This window comes from Pseudonaja textilis, chromosome 4, assembly GCF_049901715.1.
Source record: "Pseudonaja textilis isolate UNSWEBS1 chromosome 4, rPseTex1.2, whole genome shotgun sequence".
NCBI classification, from domain to species: domain Eukaryota; kingdom Metazoa; phylum Chordata; class Lepidosauria; order Squamata; family Elapidae; genus Pseudonaja; species Pseudonaja textilis.
In genome coordinates, this window is record NC_141993.1 from 18,744,333 (window position 1) to 18,769,631 (window position 25,299).

General features: G+C 41.1%; 1 protein-coding gene across 2 annotated transcripts in view; it reads right to left on the bottom strand.

Moving 5' to 3' along the window:
• SPOCK2 (SPARC (osteonectin), cwcv and kazal like domains proteoglycan 2) overlaps positions 1 to 25,299 on the bottom strand; it is a 115,914-nt gene that overhangs the window by 48,636 nt on the left and 41,979 nt on the right. For both annotated transcript variants that reach the window (XM_087932336.1, XM_026713489.2), the window contains exon 2: positions 8,153 to 8,198. In XM_087932336.1, the coding sequence (XP_087788462.1) occupies positions 8,153 to 8,198 (46 nt within the window). The remainder of the gene's footprint in view (positions 1 to 8,152; positions 8,199 to 25,299) is intronic.

Sequence of the window (25,299 nt, forward strand, 5' to 3'; positions counted from 1 at the left end):
TCACCTTTTGTCCAACAGCCATTGAAGGAAGGCTTAACTGTCTTTACTGATGGTTCAAAAAATATTGGAGCATGTGCATGGTGTGAAAATGCTCAATGGAACAAACGTTTAACTGCCCCACAGAACTCAGCACAACAAGCAGAGTTAGCTGCTTTTTCTTTGGCCTTGTCTCTTTTTCCACAGGAATCTTTAAATGTAATATCTGATAGCATGTATGTTACTCAGATGGTTGCTCATATTTTCGATGCATATATTTCTCCTGTTACCCCTCCTTCTCTCATGACACTTTTTTTACAGCTTCAGACACTGCTGAAAAAGCGAGGGAAACCTTTATTTGTAGCTCATATCAGAAGTCATCAGCAATTGCCTGGATTCCTGGCAGAAGGCAATCATATGGCAGATGAGGCTTGTAAAATTATGGCCTCCTCTCCTCTTCCACAACAGCTTTCAGCTGGGGAGAGTCATGACTATTTCCATCAAAATAAGAAGGCCTTGGTACAGCAATTTGGGATTACGTATCAAGAAGCCATAGCAATAATTCAACAATGTCCAACATGTAGCTTGCAAGCCAAAGGTATCCCTGAAGGTGTTAATCCTAGGGGTACTCAAGCATGTGATACATGGCAAATGGATGTAACTCATTATCCTCCCTTTGCTCCCTGGAAATACATTCATGTATCAGTTGATACATATTCAGGGTTTATTATGGCAACATTACAAAGAGGTGAGGCTACTAAAAATGTTATTAATCACTGTATTCGGTCATTCGTAACGTTGGGATGTCCAAAAATTCTCAAAACAGATAATGGTCCTGCTTATGTCAGTTCTCCCTTTGCTGAGTTTTGCCATAAGTGGGCCATCACACATAAATTTGGCATACCTTTCAATAGCCAAGGTCAGGCTATTGTGGAAAGGGCAAACCTAACTCTGAAAAATGCCCTTGATCGGCAAACGGGGAAAAAAGGCTTAGGCCCCCCGAACCTCCCGGCGTTACAAAACATCTTGAACATTACTCTCTATTCTCTTAACTTTCTTAATCTTACTGGCTCTCCTTCTTCCACAGCGGCTTCTCGCCACTTCACCAAGCCAGTAGTTCCCTCTTCCCGTCCTCTTGTTTATTTCAGACAGCTTCCAGATCCTGCATGGAAAGGTCCTGCACAGCTCATCACCTGGGGAAAAGGTTACGCTGCTGTCCAACTTCCTGATCGAGTGCTTTGGGTTCCTGCTCGCTGTGTCAGACCTTACCATGGCAAACCTAACTCTAACTCTAATTTTTCTTCTGATATCAATATTTCCTGTCTTTTCTCAATTCAGGGCATCTCCTGATGCTATATTTACTTTTCTTGCTGACACTGTTACCTTTATTTTTAAAGATAATCTCCTTTCTACATGTAATTATGTTTTCCAACACAATGGTAGCTTTCTTTCGCCTACTTCTGACATTAACTGTTCACTATTACTATTCTCCTTGTTTAATATTTTTAACTATACATGTTACTCTATCTACTATAGGATCTTATTCTTGCTTAGGATTTTTTCACAATCACACATACTTTAATCACACTGTTCTATTACTTTCCACTCCTTCACTGGCATTTCCTCCACTATCCTCTGCTTTTCCTACATTGCCATCTCAAGCTAATTCTGAGACAACTTTTCCTGGAGATAAACTGCAATGGCATCTTCGTTGCTGCTTTTCACCCTGTGATGTCACCAAATGCATATTGCATCATTCATCTTCCTGGGTTCCTGTTCACTACAAAACACCTGTCGTGCGAAGACGCCACCTCATCCCTGATGACACTCATCGTAAGACTACAGCTCCCATTCGAGCTCGCCATCTTGGGTATCCTGTCTTCATCGCTGACAACTCCATCTCTAAGCGGTCTGCATCTCGTGCTGTTCCAAGATTTGGCTATCATCGCATTCCTCGAAGCATACAACCTTCTACAAATGAACATCAACCTCAAAAATATACCTGGACTATCCTTGATTTTCAAGGAAATATTTTAAACACCACCACTAATTATACTAGATGGCCATGGTTTCCTCAGCTTTTCATGGATTTTGCTGAAATGGGGACAGGAGTAGAAAAATTTGCAGATAAAGAACTACAAGCTGATAAATGGGACAAGCAAGGCTCCTGTTCTCCAGCACCTGCTCACAACTTTAGACTATATTTTTGTCCTGCTCACAGTACTGGTGCTTCTCGTGCTGCCTGCGGTGGGGTAGTTGACAGATATTGTAAAAATTGGAGTTGTGTATCCACAGGTCATATCTGGTGGGAAGCACCTACCAAAAATGACTATATTCATATTACCCGTGCTCAAGAACATCTTCCCTGCTCTTCAATGCCTTGTTGTGGACAGAGACTAAATCCACTCAGAATCACATTTACTGCAAAAGGAAAGACACTTACAAAAAAACAATGGATGGTTGGGTTTACCTGGGGAGGACGTCAGTGGGATGCTCAAGGAGATGAAGGGAATATTTTTACAATTCGTCTTTCTATATCTATGTCTAATTATGATATTGGTCCCAATCACAATTTGAAATCAAACTTTCTACAAAAACCCAATATTCAGGTGAATCCATTAGTACAATTGGTTAATTCTTCTTACAAATTGCTAGCAACTACACTTAATGATTCATCCAAAACTGATCAATGTTGGCTTTGCTTATCTGAATTGCCACCATTCTATGAAGCAGTAGCTTCCAATGAACCTATTAGTAACTCCACCAGTGACACACAATGCAGATGGAATACTTCCACCATCACTATCACTAACATAGTAGGTAAGGGATGTTGCCTAGGAAACATACCTGCCAGTCACTCTCAATATTGTCAGAAGGTTTCATCTGGATATCACTGTGATGTATATTTACCAAAAGAAAGATTAGGCCTTAACATTGGAGGCTATGCTCCTGTATACACCACCTCCAATGGCAATCTCACAGCTCGTCTCAAAGGACAATTCTTTATCCCAGGTAATAATTCTATATGGGCATGCTCCACAGGAGCAACTGCTTGTGTTCATGGTGATGTTCTTATTGCTCAGAAATCCTTTTGCATTCAGGTAACACTGATTCCAAAGATCACAATTTATCCAGGGTCAGAACTTATTAATAAACTTGAACCTCCACAATTTCCCCTTCATCAAAAAGAGAAGTAATAACAGCTATAACACTATCTGTATTGTTAGGCCTTGGGGCAGCAGGTGCAGTCACAGGTGCAGCAGCTTTAGCTGTTGGTCATCAACAGTTAGCTACTCTTAGTTTACAAATAGATGAAGATCTCAAACGAATAGAGACTTCAATTACTGCTCTTCAAAATTCTCTCTCATCTCTGGCTGAAGTGACTCTCCAGAACAGAAGAGGTCTGGATTTATTATTTTTAAACAAAGGGGGATTATGTGTAGCAATAAAAGAAGAATGTTGTTTTTATGCTGATCATTCAGGAATTGTTAAAGATTCCATGGCTGAATTACGTAAACGGTTGAAGGATAGAGAGAATGAAAGACAACAAGGACAGCCATGGTATCAAAGCATGTTTAATTTTTCTCCCTGGTTAACAACACTCTTATCAGCCTTAATAGGTCCTCTTGTGTTATTGCTTCTTGCATGTACTATTGGTCCATGTGTAATAGGACGTTTACTAAAATTATTGAGGATCGTTTGAAAACACTTGACAATGAAATTAACAATACTCAAAAAACAGTTAGCTTTCTTACATCCAGCATTGAATCAAAAGATCTGGTCAAAAAACCGCTGTTGGAATGGTACTCTGACCAAGAGTCAGAGGAGGAAATAGACATTAATAACTTCTTTTCTCCCAAAGAAAATTTCTTAACTAGGTCCAGCCACGACTCGGGGGATGAGGACTTCTCCTCGTATGAGCTGGTTCTGCAAGGCATCAACAAACCGAAGGGCTTGTTGCCACCTTGTGAGACTACTCTGGAAGAGAAAGAACTCTACCTAGAGTCATGAGCACAAAAAAATAAATAAAAGAAAGGAGGAATTGTGACTATTTTACATTGGTTCTGTCTTGTATTTTTCCATAAAAAGAAATCTTGCTGGAAGGCACGTATTCAGCTCAGCAGGGAAGCACTGACAGGGAGGAAGTTAAATAAAAGAATAACCCCAGACAATAATGTGTATTCCAAGGAGATATGCCTGTCTATAACAGTTACAAAATAACAGCTATAGAGTATATGACTCATGTCACGTAAACTGGTCAAAAAAGATTAACATTGTATCTCTTTACCTTTCTGTAAATTTCCTCTTTCACCCCCTCCCTTGAATTAGCACAATAAAAGAGGACAGCAAAAGGCCTGGGGGGGAATAAGGAGGAGAAAGGAGAAGAAATGAGCAGGAGAAGCAGAGAGGCCTGGATTTTTTCCATCTGTTCCAGGGCAGCCAGGGAATCCCATCTCCCCCAGGCTCAAAGTGCTGCCTCATTTTGAAGATTTCTTGTGTTTTGTGTGTTTTATTTCTTGTGCTTGCTTGGCAATCACTCTTTTGTGAGTCTTGCCTGGCCTCACCCTTGCGAGGGTCCCACTGTCTCGCCCTTGCGAGGGCTACTTTAAATCTCACCCTGGAGAGGGTTATTTTCTGAGAGGAATTCAGCAATCAACCAGAAAGGCGAAACAACAGACCGGTCGCTCAACGCGACAGATAAAGGAAAAATAGCCAAGTGGGTAACTATGACATTGTGTCTCCCAAGAACACTATCCTACAGACCAGTTGTATTTTTAAGGAAACCATCAAATAATCCATGCATATTGCATTATCTCCTTGTATGTGGTTGTTGGAACAAGAAGAAGGGGGAAGCAAAGATAACATCTTGTCTTGATAACATCAAATCTGATCCAAAGTTGAATATACAACATTTGAAAGAAGCTGTGCTTGAGGAGGCAGCATGGGGAGAATTTGCCTATAAAGCCACCAAGAGTGGGACACAACTCAATGATAGCAGGGTTCCAATCTCATAGTGGCTGCCACAAAAAAGAGGGAGTCAAGCTATTCTCCAAAGCACCTGAGGGAAGGACAAGAAGCAATAAGGATGGAAACTAATCGAGGAGAGAAGCAACTTAGAACTAAGGAGAAATTTCCTGACAGTTAGAACAATTAGTCAGTGGAACAACTTGCCTCCAGAAGTTGTGAATGCTCCAACACTGGAGCAGGTTTTAAGAAGAGATTGGATAACCATTTGTCTGAAATGGTATAGGGTTTCCTGCCTAGTCAGGGGGGTTGGACTAGAAGACCTCCAAGGTCTCTTCCAACTCTGTTATTCTATTCCTATTCCTAATTCCTATTCCTATTCCTATTCTATTCTATTCTATTCTATTCTATTCTATTCTATTCTATTCTATTCTATTCTATTCTATTCTATTCTATTCTACTCTACTCTTTCATTTCTTCCATAAAATGTACCACCCTGTTTTATTTTTATTTTTTTATTTTATAATGTGGGCATTTACTCAAAGTCCAGTGCTTTATTTCACTGAACAAACTTCTCATTTCCTACACTGTGCACCCACTCAGTATTTTTGGATCAACCGCTTGTGAAATCTCAGCTCCAAGATACTAGCCAAGAAATGGCACCAGGAAAGGAAGACAAGTAACCTGTAACCTGTATAAAAATATAAACTGCACAGATGTTTAAAAAATAGTCGGCTTCCATCATTCACCTAAACCACAATCCCGTTCCCAAAGCCACTAGCCTTGTCAAACCTCCTTCATCTGTCCATGATCACAGTCAATATTTTCAAAATTCAAAGTACTTGCATATGTTTTCAAATAAGCAAAGCACTTAGCATCTTTTGAGCTCTAGAACCAGAATAGAGCTAGCAAAATTACACTGCGTCAGTAAATCTTTCCTATTGGCCTGATAAATAACAGCAGGTTAGTTGAGCCACGCTAATCAATCAGTGCTTAAGGGAGCTTTTCTGTTTTGGTGGGCCTTGAAATACTTTTGTAATGCAGAAACTTTTCCTTTTCAGTTCTTCTTTCTCTTTGTCTCTTTCTTTTGGAGGGCAAGGACTGGGACTTTGAAGATTGCTCAGCATGATGGACTGGTTTGATTACTTTAATCTTAGGCTTGGTTGCATTTGTTTGCGGCTAAATTTAACCTTCTAGGAATTAACCAGTTAGCCCAATATGACTCGTTTTCAATATGGTAAATTTTCAGCATAATGCACATTGGTTTCACAGATAGCTGAATTAATGGACAAAACTCACTGGAACCAAGTTTTGTCCAAATTTCAGGCAATAATGAATTGTTTCCAAACAGCAGAGTTTCCAAACAGAAGAGTTATTTATTTGATTAAACTGTCTGAAAAATATTCTCCCTTCCCTTCAATATTGGTACTGACTTATCAATAAAGTAAAATGTGTCAAGAACAAATTCGTTTTGGGTCTTGAAAATCTTTATTTTTGCCATTTAGCAGGCATTCTGACTCACTAAACACCTGCCACACCAAAAACTTACATTAATGGCTTACTGCAACCCCACCACGTTTAAACAAACAAAGACCAGCAGTTCAATTGTATAATAATCTAACAGGGACTAATCCCCATTAAAAGCAACAGGGCTTACTTTTGAATAGACCTGTAGAGGATTGCACTGCAGTTAATTAAAACCAGGAACACAATCCAAATTCACTCAGAAAATAACTGAGCAGGAACATGGACAGCCAAGTCTATTGAACTCCAGAGCAGAGAAAGAAACAGCAAAATAACCTGTGTTCCAGTCCCCATTCAATCGTTTTGAGGATACACAATAGCAGGTAGATTGTCTATGAATGGAAGTTGTACCAGTCTGAATCTGGAGTTCAAAATGCAATGTTAATGCACAAAGGATTTTTTATTATTGTTTATAGCAAATCCTAAGTACAAATATTCAATAGCATATTGTTAGAGGGCACTATAATTAAATTAACACAGGGAAAACTACTTCCGTTGTAATATATGTTATACAACAAGACTTTTTCCCAAGAGAATTAGAAAAAGAAACAGAACACAGATCTATTGCTAGAAAATATAAAATCACAAAGGAAGCTGTTCAAGAGAGATGGATTTTAACCATAGAGAAGAAAAATTGGAACCCATTCTTGACTCCTGGCATTTGAAACGCCCTAATATTTAAATTGGCTCTTTTCCAAATGAGAAACCCCAAATTTGCCCAAGGAGCTGCTGACACAGTTCTACAGAGGAATTACTGAGTCTGTCATCTGCACCTCTATAACTGTCTGGTCTGGTTCTGCAACCCAACAGGACAGACACAGAGAGTAATTAGAAATGCAGAAAAACCTGCCTTCCACTGAGGACCTGTATACTTCACAAGTCAAAAAGAGGGCTGTGAAAATATTTACAGACCCCTCACATCCTGGACATAAACTGTTTCAACTCCTTCCCTCAAAATGAAGCTATAGAGCATTGCAAACCAGAACAATTAGACACAAGAACAGTTTTTCCCCAAATGCCATCACTCTGCTAAACAAATAATTCCCTCAAATTGTCCAACTATTTACAAAGTCTGCACTATTATTACTGTTAATCTTCTCATCACGCCTTATCACCCATCCCTTCCCACTTGTGACTGTATGACTATAACTTTGTTGGTTGTATCCTTACGATTTATATAGACTGTTTCCTAGTATGATTTGATTGCTTATTGTACCCTATGACTATCAATAGTTGTTGTACCTTATGATTCTTGACTCTTGACGAATGTATCTTTTCTTTTATGTACATTGAGAGCATTTGCACCAAGACAAATTCCTTGTGTGCCCAATCACACTTGGCCAATGAAGAATTCTACTCTATTCTCTTCTAACTTTAAAGATAAAAAGGAAAATAATAGCCTTCATCTACGAGGAATGTTGCAATTTGTAAAATGCATCCATAGCTGATAAAAACAGAAGGAAGCAAAACATTTCTCTTTACATTTCATCCTGGCATGCAGTTATTTTCAAATGTTTACAGTGGATAACAAAGCAAATGAGATGAACCATCTCAGTTCAATTTCTCCTCATTCTCAGTAATTTGCAAAAAAACAAAAACCCTTTCTTTCCAAGCATCTTCAGCTACTCTTTTCTTGCAGGCAACAACACTAAAAAAAATAAGCACTATAAATAGGAAAAAAAATTACCCTCATCTACTGGCTGATTATCTTCCCAGCTCTTGATGTAGTCATCCTGTTAGGGAAAGGGAAAAAAAGAACAAGTTAACTATTTAGACTACAGAAAATGTCAGAAATAAAAAAAACCTTGTTATTCAGAATGCCAGGTAAATCAAAAGTCTTCTTAAATCTTGTGCACAGCATTATAGGACTGGAATGAAGGGGGAAATCTCCAGTTTTAACACACCCAAGGAGATTGTGATAAATTGTGATAAATTGCCTCAGAAGGAACATTAATTCAGAGGGTACAATATCTGACACAGATAGTCTTTGACTTACAACTGTTTGTTTAGGGACTATTACAATGGCCCTGAAAAAAAAAGTGACTTATTGTTGTGGTTAGCCGGCAGCAGGTGCGGACAGTGGAGGAGAGCGAGGATTCTGATGAGGGGCCAGGACCATCAGGGAGTGGACTGCTGCCTTCAGAGATTGTGGGGGCTGGCAGCAGTGATGAGGAGGTTCCCGAGGAGCCTGTGCCAAGTGCGTGTGCGCGCAGGGCTGCTTGTAGGAAAGAGCAGTTACAACAGCACGGGTGACTCGGGAGTAAGGCTGCAAGGTAATGGCCCCTCCCTCAAGAGGATAAAAGCCAGGTTTGAAGAAGCATTCTTTGCAGAAGGCAAAGACGCTCTGAAACTCAGCCTCATGGACATTATAGTTAGTATTTGAAAACTCTTGAAAACTATTCCTTATCTGTGGGGTTTTGGCAGCCTTGAAAAACAACCTGGCAAGGCTCTTTCTTGTCAGAGCTAATTAGTTGGAAGTAGCCTTTTATCTGTGAAGAAACAGAATTTGTGAATTAAACCTTAAAAGGTGGGGGGTGCTGCCTTTGTCTAGTGTTGGCTTTCTTGGAATTAGGTTGGTTCAGAATACTTATGACCATTTTCACGCTTACGACTTTTGCAGCATCCCCATGGTCACATGATCAAAATCCAGCCACTTGGCAATTGCCTCATATTTATGACCGTTGCAGTGTCTCAGGGTTCATGTGAACCCCTTTTGCAACCTTATGACAAGCAAGCTCTAAGGGGAAGCCAGATTCACTTAACAATTGTGTTACTGACTTGACAGCTGTTGTGTGTCAACTCATGAAATATTTCTATGGTCTTTAGAGTTGCCAGCAGAAAGGGAAGGAGGGAGCAGTGTGGCAGCTTGCAAACCGAAAGTGCATTCCATAAATGTTTTCAAAGATAGTAACTAGGTGACTGAAGTTTCTGCCACGCAAAATTCTAACTGGAGATTATGATTTATGACTCTTGGCTATGGATGTGTCCCATTGGAGAATATGAATTATGATACAGCCAGGGGGTGGGGAAAAACCAGGGTCAAAGGTGACAATGAATGATGTGTCTCAGAGTCGGCTACACTCAGGCAGTGTCAGCATGTTTACTCCTAATAAATCTCTAAGCTTTGGAAGTTGGCTTGAGACTCATGATTTAAATGGGGGTAACTGCCGGAGCCCTGACACTGTGATTCCCTTAATGACCATGACAAGAAAGGGTTAGGGTAAAATTCACTTAACAACTGTGTCGCTTAGCAACAGAAATTTTGAGGTCAATTGTGGTCATAAGTCAAGGACTATCTGTACTTTATTGATAGACCTAATTTTAGCAACAGAAACCCCGATCTGCCTACAGTTTCTGTTGGATCTAATTTTGTTCCAGGAGAAGAATGTAAAGGAGATTTTTTTTCAAAAAATAAAAAAACTCCACAGAGAAAAGGAAATGGACAAAGTCTAACCCAGGGAATCTGCCCGTGTTCAATTAAAATATTTAAGCCAGGAGTTCCAGACCATCAGGGCGTATCCCCATCCCTCTTATAATTTTTAATGAGACTTTCCAAAAGTGGCAAGCCACAAAATGAAATAACAGCCCATTGAAAATCAATTCAATATTTTCTGGTTTAAAAGTCTTGTGCAATTAAAGATAAACATGCTCACTCAGCCAGAAGAACAAAATAAAAATGGTTTAATGGTACGGCCCTCGGGGTACAGGACTGCCACTCTGTTTCATTGCAATCTCAGCAAACTTTTTTGCTAAAATTTAGAATTGATTGGCGTGATGCGTTTGAAACATCACCGTGTTTTTCTCTCTGATCAATTTCCATATGATACAGTGGTCTTCTGTAGTAAAAATCCACATTTCCTAATTTGATTTCTAGTTGATGGAAACTGATAACCTTGCCATGCTGGTTAACAGTTTTACTAGTCTACTGGTAAAAGGAGAAAATTGTCAGTAAGCAAAGGACAGCCAAAAACATGCAAACATTTTTGCAAGAATATATTTGCAAGGAATCTGCACAACCTTGTAGAACAACCCCCAGCCTACAAGAACTTTTGATTTACACTTTGCATACTGACAGCATTGTCAACTGGCATGTATTTTAAGAGAATCTGGCATTACAACACAAAATGCTAATGTCAACCATCTACTTCAGTGAGGAACTTGCAATGAGAAACTTGGAATGAGAAAATGATCACAGAGTCAAGTGGTTGTCTGGAATGAAAAAGTTGCATTTATCTTAGGTGTCATAATATTCACGGCTTTTGTAAGCGAGATGTGGTGATGTCTATGCTGGTTTTCATGCAATCTTAAGGTTTATGATGGAAAACAAAGAAACTATGATGTCTAAAATAAGCCTTTTGTGTGTGTGTGATAACTCAAAGGTGGCATTTCTGCCAAGCACCATTTTCCTTGAAGTGATGAGGCGGGAGAAGGAGGAGGGTGGACTTGAGTATAAAAGGAGATATTTTGACTTCAGGCAGCAGCTTCTTTAAGGGAAGATGACAAGGCACTGCACACCCCTCTCCGTTTTCTCCTGCCAGTCTTTAAAATTAGAGGCTGGCTTGGAGAGAGAAGCTTTTTGTTCCAATCCAAATGGCTTTTTGGGAAGTGTCAACATTTCTGCTTCTCAAAAGGACTGGATAGAAAGAAAATAGCAAGACCCCACTCATATCTGTGAATTGGCTGTGGAGATGATTTGGAGACAGCGCACAGACTTTTAGCAACATGCGTTTTATCAGAATTTACAGGCAATCCTCGGCAGGCGGGAAGGTCTGGCTCATTTTTCATGGACCAGGTTCCACCACTGAGAAGGATCTTTAAAAGCAACCCAATCCAAAGCACTGTGTTCGAGAAGACAAAAGGAAGAAAGATGGTACAGGACGGATAAAATGAGAAGTAGGTGTTGTTGTTTTTTTTTTTAAAGACAATCTATACTGACCTCCACCTCCTGGAAAATTCAGACCGTACCGGAAAAGCAGCAGAAAGAGAAAGAGAGAAAAAGAGAAGTAAAAACAAAAACCAACTCTCGGTGCATAAAAGAGCAAGTGCAAAGTGGTTAACATGCATACCAGCAAGCAGTGGTGGGATTCAAATTTTTTTACTACCGGTTCTGTGGGCATGGCTTGGTGGGTGCGGCCATGTGACTGGGTGGGTGTGGCTTTTTTTTTGCTTTGTTGCCACCCCCACCCATTTGGGGGGGCTTCCTAGCCTCAGAGGAGCCTCTGGGGGGGGGGTCTTTTTGCTCCCCTCCTTTTGGGCTCTGAAAGGCAAAAAAATGCCTCCCCTCCCTCCATTTTTTGCCTTCCTGAATCCCAGGACAGCTGATCTATGCACAGGTGATTGTCGGGAGGGGGAAAAAAAAGAAATACCTTAGGCGAATGTCAGGCGGGCGGGTACGTGAGATCGGGTAGGAGGCCAACCGGATCGGGGGCATGGCCGGCCAGAAGTTACCACCAGTTTGGCAACCCACGCCAAATTCTTGCTACCGGTTTGTCCAATCCGGTGTGAACCGGCTGAATACCATCACTGCCAGCAAGGCACTCAATTGTGTTTTTTCCCCCCTACACCATAACTTTCTATTAACATCAGAATCCATTCTCCATAAATGATGTTTTATTAACCGTTCTGCTGGGGTTGTTTTATGGGCCCACCCAGAATCATGAATTTGAGACGGACAGCCATATAAATTGAAATAAATAAATAAAGGTTTGCTTCGATTTGTTCATCCAGTGGAAGAGCATTAAATCATTTGTAACAACAGCAATGGGGTCTTGGGAGTCGAAAGGAATATTAAACAAAACAGGACATTTGTGAAACAGCAACAGCTCTGGCCAGAGGTTTTCCCCTGCCTTTGGGGCATGAAACACAGAGTCCCAGCCGGCTCTTCTGGAGTTGTGCAACATATTTCATACTCTGACAGTCCCAGTAAATGTGTACACTTGCTTATTCCTCCCTTTTCCTCTGCAAATAAAACTAAAGCAAGGATGTGATTAAGTCCCCCTTTTAGCAGTTACTCATGATAGTACCAGCTGGATGTACTGCGTAAGGAAACACATCGAATTGTAACGTATGGATTCCATAATGTCTAAACAGGCTTTACCTATATAAATAATTGTATACAGGAGAATAGGACTCACCCATTTTTTTCACAGTAAACTTTTCAACCACCTATAAATATATATATCCAGATGACAAGGTGATAGATAGATATTTCTTTGGTACTGTTCCTATCTTTAGGTACTTCTCGATTTAAGATTTGTTGCTTAGCAACTATTTGAAGTTCCAACACACCCTCCCCCAAGCTACTTATTAACCAGTTTAGAAGTTCGACATTGGTCTCCCAGCAATCATGTGATCGGATTTTGGGGCACTTGGCAGCTGGCCTCAATATGTGACCTTTTGCAGTTCAAGAGTCTGGGAGTTCAAGAGTCTACAAGTCTTAAAGTTGCCAAGGTTGGAAACTCCTAATCTAGATTAGAGTCTAATGGCCTCAGCAGGTCATCTAGTCCAGCCCTAAGATAGCTACTACAACCAGGAACCAACTAGATTTTTTAAAAAAATCCAGCTAGGAAAGGCTTCTGGATTTTCTGAAGGATGACGATCCTAGCAACTGTTTTCCTAAAATGGCTTCAGCATTTCAGGATAGCAGCATCTCCTGATGATGGGAACATATAAAATAGCCCCTAGAAGATAAGGTACCATCAGAGTTAACATCTCACCTGACGTGATTTTCCTGGAGTTGAATGAACAGATTCAGACATACTGATAAGCCCATGGTTACAACCAAAAGCCCCACGGTCAAATGAACCATTCTATCGGATGCTTTTAACCTCTGGTTTGCCTTAATATTCAAAGTTTTGAAAATCTTTTCCTCTGCCCACCTTGGGACTAGGGAGGCCAGGAACTGAATCCCAAAATCTAGCCCTTTAAACAAAACAAAAAAAACCTTATTCCCTCAGAACAAGCTCCTCTGTCACTTATCTGCAATGCTATTTGGGCCTTCAGGAACCTAAGTAATTTGCAACCCAATAAAACGACCGAATTGTGAAACCAACCAAGTTTGTCTCAAAGAAAACAGAAAGGCCTACTTGGACACGGACATCAAATAGCGAGGTTCCTATTCCAGCAAGGTTCCTATTTTTCTTAGTATTTCCTCAGGGCTGTATTTTCAGCCAGCAAGCTTTCATTTCAACAGAGACATCATCACCTCTTTCATTTCCACTCTGAGAAAGGACTGTCTAGCCAAGCCATTCGTCTCCCCGGCTCACTCCTGTAATAGCTCTTCTCCCATTGTTTTTTCTTTTAAAATGCCATGGTGGCATCTCCATCTTCTGCCACAGCCTCTAGCCCAGCTGGAATCCCCAAACTCTTTGAGACAAGGGAACCTTGCAGCTGGAAGAAGCCATGCTATGGCATAATTTGAACTCGGATGCATTAGGAGTCCCTATCTGTCCTCCCAGCTTTTCCTTGGGCTTGCCAATTTGAAGGCCAGAGGACAAAACAAGTTTATTCTCTCTTGCAGGGCACTCTTGAGCCTTTCAGCTGGCTGCGCTCCTGCTGGGTGCATTTTCAATAAACACCAACCCAAAGTGAGCATACAGACCCAGTTTCCTTCCTCCTCCCTCCCTCTCTCTCCATCCCATCCCTGCCCAACAGGAAACTGTGCATTGTCGGAGCTGGCGCCCTGCCACTCTGCTGCAGCTCTGCCAAGTGAACAAATGAAGCTTCACACCAGGGAGGGTAGCCACCTGCCATTTGGGTACTGCTTTCAAAAACAGGGATCAAAATACCCTTAGGAAAAAAAGTAACCCCGCAGACAAATTTAAGGGGATGGGAGAGAGACACACCGCAGATCCATACCTCAGCTGTTCTTAGATGATCTTGATATTCTCTTGCTTGGTCTTTCTCTCTCGAGAATATCACTGTTGACACAACATTGCATGCACAGTGATTGTTCCAATTCCACCCTGATTGTTTAAAGGTTGCAGATGAAATAAATAAAACTCAGATTTTCAGTCAAGTTTCCTAGGGTTGATGCTGAATGTCGAGAAGCTATGGAAGAAGAGAAGCCCAGGAGGCAACTGTTGGCAAAACTACACATTTGTTTTGCTTTGCTGTCTGCACTGGTAGACGTTAACATGATTTCCCATATAACAGATGCTAATCTTATCCTTATTTGTTCTGATGCAAAAAAGCGGGAGCTATGAGAAAGGTAGAAAGGTCCTAGTGATGGAAACTCTGACTTGAACTCCACAGAGCACGTTATCCGATATTCCAAGAGTAACCGGGGGTTACTGGGCTGATGGGGGTTCGCAGGGTTCGAGAGAGCCTTTAGCTAGGATTCTGTGCAGTTTGGAGAACCCACAAATCCCAGTCCCGGCTGGCCCCGCCCCACCCACCCCTTCCGTCCCTTGAATCCTCATGTGGCCCGTTTTGGATGCAGGTAAGTGCAGGGTGTGTGTGGAGGCTCGGGGAGGGCAAAAAACAAGCCTCCCGGAAGTTTGGGAAGTCTGGAAATGGGCCCATTTCCAGCTTCCAGAGAGGCTCCGGAGCCCCAGGAGGCCTGGGGAGGCCCTCCTGGAGGCTTGAGGAAAGCTTCCGGAGGCCGGAGAGGGCAAAAATGCCCGCCCCCCCTCCCGTTTGCGTGACTCTCAAGAGACTCTTTGCCAAGTATTTTCTTGTACAGCGTTACGCTTGGAAGCTATCGGTTTGGCAATTCTCCAAGCCTGATATGGTATCTGTGGTTGTAATTTACCCTTGCAAGACTATTTGCCGGGACTTTGCTGGGTGCGAATTATAGGAATTCACAAATAAAAGGGGTTTTGTTGGGATAAGGAGTCTGTTTCGTGATTTTGTGAATCCTAGGTCAGACCACTGAGAGACAAAGGGGCGGGTGGGCAGGTCTTATTCTTTTAACTATCCCTAAGCACAGGAATAATTTAGAGCTACTTTCACCTTTCTAAGTGCCAATATGATGTACTCAATAAAGGATCTCTTGAACCCGACCAAAGACCTGACTTCCCTGAGTTCATAACTCAAAACGATGACAAATATCTCCGTAGGCATATAACCTCTTTGCACGCCAATTCCAACCCCAATTCCAAAGCATGGAAGCAAGAACAAGGGTGGGTTTCTACCGGTTCGCACTGGTTCTATAGAACCGGTTGTTAATAAATTTGAATCCCACCCCTGGGCAAGAAATGGGAGTTCCTTAACCTATCCTCGGTATTAGGTTATTCAGTGCTAATATGGCTTTCCCTCTCCTTCTCCAAGATGGATAATCAAGTAAAAACGAAAGAAATTGGCAGGACAAATATGTCACTAAAATGATCTCCTGTTAAGGAGATGAATGTATAAATGCACTCCTCAATTCATGATGCCCCTTTGGGTTGGCTGAAAGTCTGAAACAGCTATTGCTCTTATATTCATCAACTCCAAAGCCACCAGGTGAAGAGATGGAAGCTACAACCTCCCTTTGGGGACTTAGGTGGAAATGATATCAATCACAAAGAGAAGCACAAGACTCCTTAAAGCATGCTTGTTCCAAGTTAGGCAAAGAGATTTGGTGTCTGCAGAAGCCTTCAAACCTGGCTGAATCTCAGGTAACATGAAGATTATTATTGCAAGTCATATCTGAGCTCCACTGTTTTGAGTGGGAAATGAATTCAGCTGTGTGGGTGAAAAGGAACTCTGGTCTTAGCATTAGCCAGGAATGAGTGAATGAAATGGATGGTATCTAAATTGGACAAACAAATAGCAGCAATAGCATTTAGACGTATATCCTGCCCTATAGTCCTTTGCAGTATTCCCTGGGTAGTTTACAATGCAGAAGCAATATTTTAATACTGCCTCTATTTTACTGACCTTGGAAGGATGGAAGGCTGAGTCAACCTTGATTCCTTTCAGGATTGAACTCCAGGCTGTGGGCAGAGTTTGCTTGCAGTACTGCACTTGAACCACTGCACCAGCACTGAAATCAAACTCTGAGGATATAATACTATTCGATTTGACTACAGACTTAACCAAGATCTCATTGAAAGACTAGTGCCAGTGACATTGTGTAAGGTGTGCAACTGATGAGGTACGAACTGATATACTCAGGCCAGACACAACTGCCATTGTAAATATGGAACAGAACTTTCCAACTCTCAAAGCTCAAAATATTGTTGTGTCCTGCAGCAGACAAATCTGCACGGTTATGATTTCTTTTGTATCTGCAATGGAACATCCAATCTAACTGTGTTGGGTCTTGGAAACTTCTCTTGTAAGTTTGTTATTAAATGAGAGGCCGAGTTTCTCACAAGGTGAATGTTATGAAGACCAATGCTTAAACTGCCTTGAGCTCTCAGATTAGAAGAAGAATTTAAGAAAAAAAATGACAAAAAATACCCAAGATCAACACTTTTACCAAATTTCAGATGCCATAGCTTCTAAAGTGAGAAAGATATTCAGATGCGGCTAGTGAGCAATATGTAATTAAATAAGCTATTTCCATTTCTATTATGTGCTAATCCAAGATCAGAACAGGGAAAGGAGTTTCTTGTCAGCATTTGTTTTACTTCTGTCAATCTCGTTCTGGAGTGAGACAGGAGATCATCTGAAACAGCAGCTCCCTTGGGAAGTCAAACTATTGAGGGAGACTCTTCCTGCCCTTCACAGTCCTGCTGAGAGGGGAGCTTAAATGATGGTTCATGCCCTGCCAGTCACATCAAGCAACTCAACTTTGAAGCAGATCTCCCTCAAGACTTGCCAAAGGTTCTACTCTGTATGTCAAGGGTCTTCAAACTTGGCAAGTTTCAGACTTGTGGACTTCAACTCCCAGAATTCCTGAGCTAACATGACTGGAGGAGGAATTCTGGGAGTCCATAAGTCATAAAGCTGTCAAATTTGAAGAGCTCTGCTGTTTGTAATGGCAGATCTACCCTTTGCAGCAACCATGAGATTCTTGAAAAGGCACTTCAGCTGTGGTAGAACTTCCATGGATAGTCCTTGACTTACAGCCATTTGTCTAACAATGGTCCAAAGTTACAGTGGCCTCAGACAGGTGACTTATGACCTGCCCTAAAAAGTTATGACCATCGTATCATCTTTGCAGTCCTGTGATTGTAATTCGGGTGCTTGGCAACCAGCTCAGGTTTATGGCAGTTGCTGCATCTCATGCTACATGATCTGTGATCTCATTTTGACTTCCACAAAGTCAATTGAGCAAGTTGGATTTACTTACTAACCACATGATTTGCTTAATGACCATGGAAAAATAGGGGTAAAATTGGTCATGTGTTGACTTCTTAACAACTGCATTGCTAAGTGGATGAAATTGCAGTCTCAACTGCAGTCACAGGTTGAGGGCTACGTATGTATGTATGTATGTATGTATGTATTTGTTTTCTGAGGTTTTTGCAGGTATATGTATGTGGATCTTTGGTTATTTGGGTTTTCTCCTGCGTAAAATTGGAAGTGTCTAGGAGACGTTTTGATGAAGTCTCATTCGTCATCTTCAGGCTTGTGTCTTTGGCTTTGTGCTTCTCAGAGTAATGTGAGCTTGCAACTGCTTCTTCCTTTCAACTGCTAGTGGGGGTGTGACTTGATTGGGTGGGTGCTTGGCTGTGTTTTGATTGGCTGGGTGTGTGTTCTCATTGGTTAGGGGTTTGGCTGTGTTCTGATTGGCTGGGGGTGTGTTCTGTTCAGGAGGGGGCTTGGTTGTGCTCAGGTTAGTCTTAGTTGCCAGGGGATTTGAGCTGGTGAGCTGTGATCCTGTTGTTTGGCTTCATGTTCGTGGTCATGCCACATCTTCATGGTGGGCGTCCGTTCGCTTCATGTATGGGTCGGAGGGGTTTAAAGCGGGTAGTGATGCAGCTGCGGTATGGCTTCTGGTCCGTGGTCGTGTCTCATCATCTGTGTGGGTGTGAGTCTGCTTTCTACATGGAAGTGTGGTGGTAGCATCTTGTGTGGCCCTTGTGGGTGTGGGTCTGGTTGTTGAACTGAACACTTCAACAACAGAATAATCAGAGAAGCCATAGAGATAGAAAAACACCCACACAGCATGAATAAATGAGATGATACCTCCCGCCTACCAGCCCTTTGGAAACCCGCCCTCATTAACAAACGAGTACCTAACATGAAGAATGACACCAGACCCACACCCATGAGGGCCACACAAGATGCTACCACCACACTTCCACGTAGAAAGCAGACTCACACCCACACAGATGATGAGACACAACCACGGACCAGAAGCCGTACCACAGCTGCATCACTACCCACTTCAAACCCCTCCAACCCATACATGAAGCGAATGGATGCCCACCAGGAAGATGCGGCATGACCACGAACATGAAGCCAAACAACAGAATCACAGCTCACCAGCTCAAATCCCCTGGCAACTAAGACTAACATATACATACATACATACATAAATACATACATAAATACATACATACATACATACATACATACATACATACATATTCCACAAATTTTTAAGTACTAATTTCCAGTCCTGTCTGCATATCACTTTGAATATACCTGCTTAAATAAATTTGGTTTTTAGCAGCCTTTTCAACTTTAATAATGAGGATGCAGCTCTAGTCCCTAAGCCAGCTGGTTGGGGAGTTCTGGGAATTCAAGTCCACACATCTTAAGTTGCCAAGGATGAGAAACATTGCTCCAAGCGATGCAGCAGATATAAACACCTCTAGATGAGATCAGGTTAGGGATGGATGTTTTTCATAATCTATTATGAGCTTCAGCACATTTCCATCACTTTATTTGCAACCGGAGGGCTAACTCAGGGACCAGAACATCCTAAAAAGAAAGCCAGCCATTTTTTTTTCCTTCAGGCAAATACTTTCAAATTAAAGGCAATTAACCAAGGCCCAGAGAGAAAATGTGTCATTCTCCCCAAAACCAAAAAGACACAACTGACTATCAAAAGTCTTATTCTAGAAAGTAGCATGAAAAGGAGGAAGGATGGTGAGTCACATCAAGACTCATCACTCTTCTACCACGTACCCGTTGTTGAAGATTGCTTCAGGAGTGACAATCCTTCTGTAATGGTGGTCTTTGAAAGGTAGGACTTTACACACAAGAAGAAAATAAACATCAGCATGAAAAGTCTGGGAGCCATCTCTTGGGCTAGTTATTTATTAATGACTACTTGAAATGCTAATTGGTATCTTCCTTCAACCCTCCAGGAGACAGACTTAAAAAATTCACTGTTCAGCATGACAACTCACAGTCATCGTGACTTTGTTATAAAGAAGCATAAAAATGAACCTTTGCAAAGCTGATAGACCTTGCAACCTCCTCCCATTGTAAATCTTTCCCTCTCTGAAACATACACTAACACGCTACAGTTCACTAATGCTAACTTCATTTTCCAATATAATGTCTTCCAGATATGTTGATCTTTATAGCTTCCAGTCAACCTGGGAACTAAAGTTAACACTGGGGACTGACATACAAATATCTGTTGAGGAAATGAGCTAACATTGTGGTTAAAAATAAGCAGGATTCCTTCAAACTGTGAAATACTTTTCAAGGATTCCCTTTTAATGGCAAAGAAGGCTTATGAATAGCAGTACCTAAGATTTAAATCAGAAAGTTTTTCAAACATTCCACAGCAAGAAAAGCTTTCTTACATACCAGTCTTCACAAGATAAAACAAGGATGTCTACCTTCTGATAGACCATTTTGTCTCTGAGTTGTGTTTTTAAATATTTGAATGATACTTGAATATGGTCAAAATTGCCCGATATTGTTCCAAAAAGCAGCACAAGAAACAATAGGTTTAAGTTACATAACACATAGCAGACTGCTCTGTGTATGTGTGTGTGTGTGTGCGTGTGTTCATGTATGTGTGTACTTTGTTTTGCTTGAAATTTAAGGATAACCAAAGGTCAGGGATGCTTCAGTAGCAGATTCCTGCACATGGCTAGATGATTTCTAAGTTCTCCTCCAAACCTTATAATCTGTGATTCTGTGAAATCCTAAATTTGATTTCATTTCATATATTCATTAATGTAAAGTATATATACATGAATACATGAAATAAAATCAAATTAAACATACTTTGGCTCCTTTCCTCTTCAATCATGCCTGATAGTTAACAATGACAATTTGGTCCCTCCTTTTCAGGATTTTGGACTTTGCACTGAAGACATTCTTATATGAGAAGACATATTAAATGCATGTCTTAAGGCTCACCTAATATTGAAATAATATTCAAAATCTTCAGCTGTTGTAAGAGTTTAACAAGTTATCCCTATGGAGCTGTCCAGCAAAACAACTCCTGAAGTACATTTCAAGGGCAGGAGATTATGTAGCTGTAAATTGAGTGTAGTTCTTATTGCCATTTTCATGGATGGATGGATGGATGAAGGGTAGAATACAAGGATAATTGCAGCTGAAGCTCTGTTGCTCCACCAACCACATCAGAAGCCCTTATAGGATTCAAAAATAAAAGAGGAAAAAGCTTCCAACTATCACTAATGATAAGCCTTCCTATCCCATGAAAACATTTGGGGATTAAAAATGCAGAAGTTGATTGGCTACCATCTGCCCCAATTCACCATTTGCCACAGGTTTTGAGAAGTGGAGCACAACCATCTCAGCCCACCTCTTTATTTATCTCAATGTACTGGGCCAAACCAACATTTTTGACTAGAAGGTCAAGCACTGGATTAGTAGAACACAACAATCAGGAGAACATTCACATCCGTTTTTCTAACAGACACAGAGAAGACAGAGAAAAACAACAATGCACAGTTATGGTTTAAAAGAAATGAGCAACGCTAAAGGCAATTTTTAAAAAGCGCTCGGATTCAATGAGTACAATATAGCCTTCTTGTGACTTCACAAGACGGAAATTTCTTCTTTATCATGTTCTGACCATAGTACAACAGTAAAACTATTTCTCCATCTCCACGCTCTCAATTTCGCCAACCCGTTTCCTTATTTTTTAAAACCTGAACTGCTAGAGACCGAATCAAATGGATTCTAAGCCTGTGCTTCACCATTAACTTAAGGTCCCATTTTTGGGGTGTCCACAGAAGAATTCAACTCTGCATCATTGTTCTCACCTGGGGAGAAGAACAATGGGGAAACAAGTCACCTGGCAACCATCTCTAAGGCTTACTATACTGTGCATACTCTGGTGTTTCAGCAATTAATTGCATGCTTATTATGATAATACCTATTGTCTGATATTAGAATGACTACTACCTCAAGTTGAATATCATTCCTAGTAATGGCATGCATCCAGTTTTTCAAGAAAATTACAAAAGTAGTTTGCATTAGTTTTGCCAAAATATATTACAAAACCCAAGTCTAGCCAGCAACTCCAGTATTCTCCTCTTAGTACTCTTCCAGTACTAACTAGGTCTGACTGTTCAGATTCTTTTTCAGGTCACTATTTAGCTGAAATGTAAACTATATTTACTGAAAAATAACGGTGTTATGGGCAGATGGCAGAGATTTTAAATAAACACTTAACAAGGGGAACAAGAGGCGACAAAAAACAAACCAACAACAGAGCCTTTTCTAGGACAACTAGTTACTTCTGAGATGTAGCAAGGAGACATTTTGTACCATTATGGACCCTGAAAATCAAGGTTCTGTCACAAGAGTTTTGCAGACAACAAGATCTGATAGAAACAAATGCAAAATCCTTTCTAATCTCAGACTCCAGACAACCAATCATCAGTCAAAGGATAGGTTTTGACCAGAAATAGGTAATTTGTTTTGTGTATCTCGGAGAGCATATGGTTAGTGAGTTATGAGATGGACCTGCATGGATATAACTTTTCCCGCATCCAGTCTCAAACCCATAAACATTTATAAACATACTAGTTTAAACACAAACATACATTTTTCATCCATCTGGTGCAAAAAGGAAGATTAGCTCTTCTTGTATGTGTGTGTATGGGAGCGGGGAGAGGACAACAAAATGATAATTGAGGAAACTGGTTAGAAAGAAAGCTGGTTTGAATTCAAAATATATTGAGCGACTAAAGTTATGAGTGATGAGCACTAAAGCCTAAAGTACATGGTAAGACAAGGGACAAATGGAGCGTGGTATTTTCTGGGTTGGCTGCCTAGACCTTCAATGGAAGAATCGATTCAGTTGAGGCATCAACGCAGGGCTGTGACATGGAGATCAATATGGGAGTGCAGGAGGCAGAGCAAAAGACTACACTGATGATTTAAACATGTTGATTTGAACAATCTAGCCAGTTTTTGGACTGCAACCTTCTTGCAAAGATACATCACGTTGGAGAAGGACAAGCAATTTGGTTCTTTTATGGCACAGACCCAAAGTGTCTACAACATTTCCATCTACTATGGAACACCGGAGAGATTCCAGTAATTGTTTTCCAGCAAGTCTGACATCTGTTCAAAGTCCTTTAAAGTCTAATGGGTTTGAGTAAATCAAGACCCGCTGGAAACTGTTCTACTGAAGTAAAAAAAGAATCAAAGAGGAGAAGAATTATGTCAGCTCAACCTTCCTCAATATTTTATAGTCTCCTGAGATAAACAGAAAGCACAGACTTCCACAGACTTGTTTGTAGTGGTCGCCAATTGAGGACAGATAACAGAAGATCATAATTTATAAAAGAGATTAGTTATGGTATTTGTTTACAGCACCAACAATGGCACTCAAGCATCTGAAGAAGGACTCCTACTGCATCATGACATCATATCATAAACATCAAGGTGGGAAGTTGGCTTTGGGCAGAATCTAGTGTTATTTTTTTTTCTTTTTGCTAGAATACCAGCCATAAAATAATAGTTGGGGATGGTGAAGTTATACAGAGGGCCACCGCTGTGCCTTATTTTTCCAAATTTAAATCTCTATGTGAAAAACCTTTTGTGCTTTTAAACACAAAGCTGTTCCTATACAAAGGCCAGCTTAAACAGCCCAATTTATCTCCTTACTTTATGGATGAAGAACATGGAGAGTCAGAGAGAAGTGATTAGCAAAAAGCAAGTCAAAGCAGAGAGAGGTGTGTTTTCTTTTGTGCTTTCCCTTCCATCTATTTGCTCGCTGGTGTGAAAAGTATTGGGAGCTATCAACAATGGCTAGTCTGCTGCAAAACACCAGCAGGTTGTGTGTTCTACTTTCTGCCTGTACTGGCTGAAGAAAGACAGGGAGGGGAGAGAGGAAGAAGAGGAAGAAAAAGACAGGGAAGAAATACGGATTGTTCTGGCTTTGTGTTGTTAGATGACAGTGCTGTCCTTATCTTAGCGGTCTTCCAATATCTGAGGGGCTGCCACAAAAAAGAGGGAGTGTGTGTCTACCTATTCTCCACAGCACCAGAAGGGTGATAAGAAGCAATGGATGGCAACTAATCAAAGAGGATAGCAACCTAGAACTAAGAAGAAATTTCCTGACAGTGAGAACAATTAATCAGTGGAAGGTCTTGCTTTCAGAAGTTGTGGGTGCTCCATCACTGGAAGCTTTTTAAAAAAAAGAGATTGGATGGCCATTTGTCTGAAATGGTACAGCACCTCCTGCTTGCGCAGGGGGTGGACTAGAAGACCTCCAAGGTCCCTTCCAACTCTGTTATTCTGTAATTTCTCATCAACTAGAGACCCTCGTTTTTCTGCCAGAGAAAAATCCTTTAAAATAATCCGTTGTGTCAGACATGGTGGTAGATACCATCCTAACGTTAGTGCTGAAACTTCAGCTACCAATGCAGTGGGTTTATGTGGTAAACTGAAGAGAAGGGGAAGGCCCTACCGTCTCTCTCACTTCAGGAAGCAAAATGGCGAGAGATGGCTTCACAAGACATGGCCAGTCACACAGCCAAGGGTGAGAGTTCAGACGGATAGCACCTGATAGGCAGGAGAAGCTTGGGGTTGCAATCTCAAACTTCACTATAAATTATGGTGAAGGTGACCTGCCAATGCATCCTCTGATTTTCAGGGAGGTTTGTGAGCAGGTTTTTCCTGCTCAATCTGTCATTAATCATAGTTACTGCTTCTTTCCAGTTTGCTGCTCCAATCCCTAGGCTTGAGATAAAAAGAGGCAATGTTTCATTTGCTTTCTTGTTTCTTTTCACTCCCCTGACAAAATATCTCCTGGCATAAATGTCAAAGAAACGTGGCTTCTTGTATTTTCAAGCAAAAATTTTCCCCAAATTTCTATCATGCTTTCAGAACAAGGACCATGAAGATTCCTTTACCGATGAAATGAAGATGGAAATGTATTGTCCCATCTGCTGTGAGCACAATTTCTGTTGCAAACACGAGTTATGAATATCATTGAGCCTAAGGGTACCTTCAGAAGCTCCAGTACAGATACTCCTTGAATTACAACCGCAGTCGAGACTGGAACTTCTGAGGTTAAGCAAGGTGGTCATTAAAAGGTTGCAAATCATGACTCTGGAATGCCACAACCATCATAAATACATGCTGGTGGCTCGCTAGGAGCCCAGTAGCTCACATGGTTAGGCTACTGGATTGGAGGTTAGCAAGCCTGTGTTTGAGACCCGAATGCTGCCGTGGGGCAGGATGAGTTCCCATCCTTTGGTCCAGGTTCTGCTGGGGACATGAAAGGAGTCCCCAAATGGGCATCCCCTAGGCAACAGTGATGTCACTGGCTGCTAATTCTTTCATCCTGGACACTAGTGCAATGCAATGCGCCAAGAGCTCGAATATTGTTCATATGACCTCAATTCTTTGGCGCTCAGCCTTACTTATGGTCCAACTTTCACAGCCATACATTGCAACTGTTATGCCCCCTCCCCAAATCAATAGGGCCATGAAGATGCATACGCCTGCACATACATAAACTGAAAAAAAAAATAGTGCTTTCAACATAAAAGCAACACAGGG